This window comes from Gavialis gangeticus, unplaced genomic scaffold, assembly GCF_001723915.1.
Source record: "Gavialis gangeticus isolate Ggan-Ray unplaced genomic scaffold, GavGan_comp1, whole genome shotgun sequence".
NCBI lineage: Eukaryota > Metazoa > Chordata > Crocodylia > Gavialidae > Gavialis > Gavialis gangeticus.
In genome coordinates, this window is record NW_017729034.1 from 82,672,271 (window position 1) to 82,679,404 (window position 7,134).

Below are 7,134 nucleotides of genomic sequence, written 5' to 3' on the forward strand. Positions count from 1 at the left end.
AAGGATTGTTAACATACACTCAAGAGATCCAAAGAGGGCCATGGACTCTGCTGCAGAAGCCCATCTACCCACCCCAGCCTGTACCAATCTGACCATGGGGTAAAATTCCTTCCTGACCCCAAATGTGGTGATTGAGCCAATCCTGAGTAAAAGGGCAAGACCCTCAGGATCACTGGCACACCCTAGTGTCATTTTTGATGATTTTTTCCCCAAATCTTTGCACAATGGAAATGAATGTACAGTGGATTATTGTCAGTTCTAGCAAGTAATTGAAACTCAACACCACCTCAGATTCCAACTCACTCCTCTTCCTATTTCTTTCTCTGGTATTAATAATGTTTCTTAGGAAATATTACACATTACATACCTATAGTTTATGGTATCTGTTATCACCTAAGCAATACCTAAGTGCATGTTGAGATTCCAGAACAAGACAGGCAGGAGGGTCACTAAGAGTACTTGCTAAGCTCAGTAAGCATGGTAAGCTTCTGATATGGACTCTAGGTATGGACTGATGTTTGACTCAAGAAGGAAACTGGTACCTTGAGTTTCAGAGAGTCGGTATCATATGGGCTAGGTGTGAAATCTGTGTGAACCCTGGCACGTCCACAAAAAGGTCCCCTGTATGGAAGCTCTTCATCATCCCCATCTTCAGACTTGACGCTCTCTCTGTTGCTGGCCGAAGAATCTGTTGTACTCACAGTCTGACCACCTGTGTGCATTGGGTGGAAGAGCAGTTTATAAAAAAGTACAATACTTGAGGGAAAAGCTTAATTGACAGCCAGAGCTGGGAAAAGCACCAGTTAGAGCCAGCCAGCGACCATGTCCCTTTTCTGCAAAAAATTTTGACAAAATGAACACACAGCAGAAAGGCACCAGAGACGTGAAATTCAGGTACCTCATTCACCCAGGTACCCAATTCACCCTCTCTAGACTAGGGATCCTTGGCTGGACTGCATTTCTCAAGATGGACTCCTGTGACAGCGAGGGGAAGTGGCTGCATAACGGTGATTATCATATACCACTGGAGATGCATCTGACTGGGAAACTGAACTGTGACTCATAGAATAATAGGGTTGGAAGAGACCTTAAGAGGTTGTCTAGTCCAACCCTCTGCATGAATGCAGGATGTGTTATTCATATACAATCCCTGGAACATGCTTAATCAGCCTCTCCTTGAAAACCACCAGTGAAGGAGATACCACAATTACCTGGGGAATTTATTCTACTGCCTTACTATTTTTACTGCTTTTCAGAGAATCTGAGACTAAATCTGCTTTTCGGCAGTTTAAAGCCCTTGCTTTGTGCCCTCTGTAGCAAGGCAGAACAGTTGTTCCCCCCTCTTCTTTATGGCAATCTTCCTAATATTTGAAAAACTACTGTCATGCATGTCCTTTATCTTCCTTTCTCCCACCTCAATGTGTCTAACTCTCTCAACCTTTCACTGTATAACTTACATTCCAACACCTTTATCACCTTTATCTCCTGCCTCTAAATTCTCTCCAATTCCCACCCACCCTTCTCAAAATTTGGTGCTGAGAACTTCACACAATACTCCACCTGAGGCCTAACCTGCATTGAGCAGAATATTACATTCAATATTCCAATGAATGCAGGCCCCACATTGCATCTCCTTTTTCTACTGTAATCATATCACATTGCTGAATTATGTGGAGTCCACCACAACTCCTAGATCCTCCTCGGCATGGGTAGTCAACCCAGTTATTTTCCACTCTGAATTGGTCACTTTGTTTTTCTTCCTAGGTGTAAAACTTTAATTGGCCTTTGTTGGATTCCATTCTGTTGTCTAGGGCAGTGGTCTCGAAACATTTTTGATCGCACACCCCTATCAGTAAAAACTTTTTGAGCACACACCCCCAATATATGTATATTTATTTATTTGACATACGGACTGAGTGAGGGCACCAGTGTCAATCCATATATTAAATATTAGTAAAGCTTAATTTCTTTCTTATTTTTTTAGATAAAAAATAAATATATATAGAAGTTCTAATATTTTCTTACCGCACCCCAATGGATCATCTTGCACATCCCACTTTGGAGACCACTGATCTAGGACCCAGTTCTCCAAACCATCAAGATCCTTTTGAATTCTAATCCTATGCTCCAAAGTGTTTGCAAGCCCTCCCAGTTTTGTGTCATATGAGGGAATGTGGTGAGATTGTTTTTTAACGAAAAACCAATTTTCAGGTTGTAATTTGTTTACTCCAAAAACCCATTTCCATTAAAAATAATGTGCATGGAAATGTTTCAACCAGACTTAAACATTTGTGCCTCCCATTAAGTGCTTCGGGATGCACAGGCCTTTTACTGTTACAAAAATGCAACAGCTTTTCCTAAGACTGCCAAAAACTCCCACACAGGGATTATTACCACATCATCTCCAGCATTCTCTTGGCCTTTACTAGTTACTAGCTTCTGGTAGGTGAAATTCACTCTACTTGGAAGGCCAGCACTATATACAGGGCCTACTTACACCCTGTTTTTAAGTTAGAGACATTTGACGCAATCCTTTCTTGAAGTAGACCAAGGTCTCACAGGAGCAGGTTATGTATCTTTTGTCCCTCAGACAATGAAGGATGTTCTGGGGGAGAATCCAATGAAAAGATCTGATTAGTCTCTGACATCCTTTGATCCCAAATGAACCAAGCAGTCATACCCTGGTTCTGGAAAAGCTACTGGTGAAACATTGTAGTTGTCTTTGGTATTATTTACTTTTGTTATAGTAGAGCCTGGGAGCCCAATTCATGGAAGCAGGATCCCCATTTTTCTAAATTCTGTTTAAAACACAGAACAGAAAAAGATGGTCCCTGCTCCAAAGAGCTTTGCAGCAGTTCTGAGAGAAAAGCTGCTACTTATAAGTGCTTAATGATTTGCCCAGCAGCACTTCTGCTTGTGACTCTTCTTGTTTGGCTATGCTCTATTTTATTTACTCTGGAAACCTCTATGCCCTGCAGCAACAAAACAAAATGATGCAATTACAATTGAACTTACTCATTGAGCTCTGACCACTTAAGGAGCTCCTTAAGCTTTCCACTGAACCACCAGCTTTCAGCTTGGGCTTATCCAGAGAATCAGTGTCTGGCTGTGGTGACTGTGGAGAACCTGGCAATACATCAGGGATGGAGTCCTGAAAGAGATTTGAACCAGTTCAGATGGCAGATTCTCAAAGATGTTGCATACATCTGAGAGGTACTTATTTGAATTGGTACATATTCTACTGCATAGTATCAGGAAGGGAGAAGTTTTTATATTTGTTATTTATGGGCTACATTATGATGTTCCCAGATGACATCATTGGTATCCCATCATGTGAGGGGCTATATAAACACAAAGCAGGAGACAGTCCTGTCCCACTGAACTTAAAATCATAAGTAGAGAAGACAAAATAAAGATAGCACACAGGAAACATTATTACTCCCAATTTACAGATGGGGATTGAGGACACGAGAGATTAAATAACTGTCCAGGATGTCTGGGACATAGCTGCGCACTGAACTTCCTGACTTCCAGTCTAGTGGCCTGGTATAAAACCATCCTTCATTTATTTGTTTGTTTGCTCTCATAGATGTACTAAGGCTTAGGCAACCATTTTACATACTATTTAAAAAAAAGAAATAGAAGTATCTTGTCTTATTCACCAGAAACACATTTGAAAAACCAGCAGGGAATATTTAATCTTTACACAAAGCTCCCAACTCAGAAACTGCAAAATAAAGATACTTAATATTCACAGTGACCATGTTTACCAAACTGTTAACTGAATCAGGAATTTACATATGATTCATACAGATTAGTAGTACCATGTATAACGGACAGGATTGGAAATTAAGTTTCCTGCAACAAGGAACTAACTTTCGTTTTTGTTCATATACCTAAAGAGAAAAACAAATAGGCATAAAGAAAGTACAGAGAAAGCAAAAACATTTTGCTATGTATAAAGTAGGAGAGAAAATTTAAGTTTTCATTCACTCAAGCAATATAGCGAATCTGAAAGTCTCTTTATCCAGGCTGGAGTTGTGACAGCCTTTCTGAAGAATGGCTAAAGTAATCTGGTAGCTATTTGCTGTCAGAGCAGGATTTGCTTGTTTTGAAACACAGGCTAGTGGTACAGAGGCACTTAGTTTGAGAAATGATGCCACAAAGATGGATAGTTCAGTGTTCAAAACTGTTTGCACTAAGAAATTAAAACATAAAAACAACCAACCCTTACTGATTTACAAGTCTAGTTAGCATTTTCCACAGATATGCGGTCACAAAACCATCTAAATGAAGCCTATTATTTTTATGCTGCAGAATCATCAGAAAATATCTTTCCAGCATGCGACTCCACAGGTCAAGGGGAACTCTGGAGCACAAGTCACGCACTGCTAATCTAATATGCACACATTTTTTCCTCATTTTTCTTTATCTTTAGCATAGCCAAAGTGCCATTCTAAGGGTTTCTCGGCCTCAAATCATACATTTCAACTTCCATAATGCAGCAGGAAATGTTTTATTACTGCAGCTCAATATTATTTTTTTAATTGAAATGCTCATTTCTAAAATGAAAATTAAAAAAAAAAAAATCTCATTCATGAATAACATTGGCTTCATGTATCTGTTGGAAGGGGACTCCCTCCATGCCCTTATATTGTGTATGATTGGGAAGAACATCATTCTCAATTCAATAACTGTAATATTTTTATTATTGCTACCATTTAACATTTATACTGTGGTAGTCCCGAAAGGTTGGGCCATTTTGTGCTAAAGTAACAATACATGATATGAGCTACCGGTCTGCACTCTATACAGGTACACAAAGAGTATGAGTTACTAGTCTTGTTTCTTCAGCTTAAGCTTTTATCTCTAGAGGTCTTCCACACAGTTCCCCTATACATTACCAAGTTGGCAACTGTCATACTAATGTATAAGATATCAGTCACTGCCATATAAGAAGTTGCAACCCAAAATACAAATGAGGTACTAGTCAGGCTGGGTCAAGATACAGAGAAGATCCATTCACAGGGATTGCCAAATAACTCTGCTTAGAGGTACTGTTTCTTCAGCTCCACTCTGAACCTCACATTGATTTTTTTCTCTCTCTCTCTCTCTTTCTTGGTAAGCGTTGAGCCAAGTGTGTGGACTGTTCTCCGGAACTTCAGAAAAAATGAAGTAACTTTGGGAAGCACCGGACTGAGTGACTCAAACAGGACAGAAAGCAACATGCTGTTTCCTTGCCCAAAGGACATAAGAAGAAAAGGAGGACAACAATTAAAATACTCAGCTCTGCTCCTGTTTTGTACCACGTTTTCAAAAAAGGATGCTACAAAACTGTTATAAAGGCATATTTGTTCCTTCTCTCCAAGTGTTTTCCTTTGTAACCTCAAGGCTAGGCTACTGCATTGTGCTCTACAGAAGGCTACCTTTGAAAATGGTATGGAGGCTACTGCTGATGCATAATGCAGTGGCCTGCCTTCTGACAGGCTGCATTACCAGAAGCATGTAACTCCATTTCTTCAGTGTTTGCACTGGCTCCCAGTAGTTTTCCAGGTGCAATTCAAGGTGCTGATTTTGACCTACATGGCTCTAAATGGTCTCGGCCTTACACACCTAAGGCACCACCTTCTCCCTTGAGCTACAGCATGATCCCTAAGGTCAGTTGGAGGAATTTCTTGTGAGAGCAACCTGTTGAACTCCCTCCTTTTGAAGCCTGCCAGACTGTAAGCTTGGACATCTTTTGGAAATGCTGCCAGAACTTCCTATTTGGACAGGTATTTAGCAAACAAAGCTAGGCTGAGATGTTTAGTGGGTCTTTTTTACTTTGATATCCCAGATGTCCTTTTAAGTTATTTTGTTCTCTCACCCTCAGTCACCCTACGGCTTTGTTAGGATGGACAGCATATACATTGCATAAATAAAAATAAATAACTACATTTCTCTAGTCCTGCCAAAGATGTTTCATGGACTGCTGATTATTAAATGAACACTAGAGGGAGATATTTGTTAGACTTTGGTTTCCCAGCAGCTTTGTAAACTATTACACATTTTAAGTGGAAACAGTGATTTTTTTTCTAGCTGTTCTGGATATTTTGACAATCCACCAAACCAAAGAATGCAAAGTCTGCCAAAAAGGACTTTCTTGAAAAAACAACAGATTTATTTTGGCCAGAGTAAATTCAAAAAGCACAGCTGTACAACTACATGTACTAATGAACTATAGAAAACTGTGGTGAAGAATGATAGTAGGATCTTCTACAACAGTGGTTCTCAACCTCAGGGTTGCAACCTATTTGGGGGCTGTAGCACTTCCAGTTGGATTACAGGTCCCACAGCCATTCAATTACCAAAGACGGGCTTGGACTGGAAGTAGAACAGTTGCTTGCCAGCCAGGAGTTTGATCATGAACCCAAAAATGAGGTCACAGTCCAAAAGAGACTGGGAAGCTTTTCTATGGAAATATCTATTCATGGCTACAGAGTGCATCAATTTGCTTAGGCTATGCTGGGAGGAGCGGGGGGACAGAAGTTAGATCTGTAGAGGGGGCACGTGTTGTTTATGTTGATTTTTGTTAAGGAGGAAGGCAGGGTATATTCGCACCTTACAGACTAACCAAAGTAGACATATATCTACAAGCTTTTGTGAGCTGAATCTCACTTCATCGGAAGTTATAAAAGAACATGTAGATTATAAGAAGGAGAGAGAAACTGAAATACAAAAGACAAAGGAGGGGGAGAGAGGGAGAGGAAGAATTCAGTTTTAATCAGGCGTTCAGAGGGGAAGTGGGCAGCGGAGTCCCCCAGGGCTCGGTCCTGGGGCCTGCGCTGTTCAATTTCTTCATCAGCGATTTGGACGACGGGGTGAAATGCAACCTGTTTAAATTTGCTGATGATACCAAAATTTGGGGTGAGGTGAGCACGCTAGTAGGGAGGGAAAGACTAGAACAAGACCTGGATAGGTTACAGGAGTGGGCTGACATGAACAGGATGCATTTTAATACTGACAAGTGCAGGGTGCTGCACTTCGGCAGTAGAAACCAGCAGCACACTTATAGAATGGGAAACTCCCTTCTTGAGAGCACGGAGGCAGAAAGGGATCTTGGAGTCATTACTGACTCCAAGATGAACATGGGCC

The 7,134-nt window shown here is 40.7% G+C and overlaps 1 protein-coding gene across 7 annotated transcripts in view; it reads right to left on the bottom strand.

The window, feature by feature from the left end:
- Nucleotides 1-7,134, bottom strand: part of SASH1 (SAM and SH3 domain containing 1) — a 317,210-nt gene that overhangs the window by 37,884 nt on the left and 272,192 nt on the right. For all 7 annotated transcript variants that reach the window (XM_019526897.1, XM_019526900.1, XM_019526898.1 and 4 more), the window contains 2 exons: nucleotides 3,016-3,151; nucleotides 543-712 (listed from right to left, as the gene is read on the bottom strand). In XM_019526897.1, coding sequence (XP_019382442.1) covers nucleotides 543-712; nucleotides 3,016-3,151 — 306 coding nt within the window. The remainder of the gene's footprint in view (nucleotides 1-542; nucleotides 713-3,015; nucleotides 3,152-7,134) is intronic.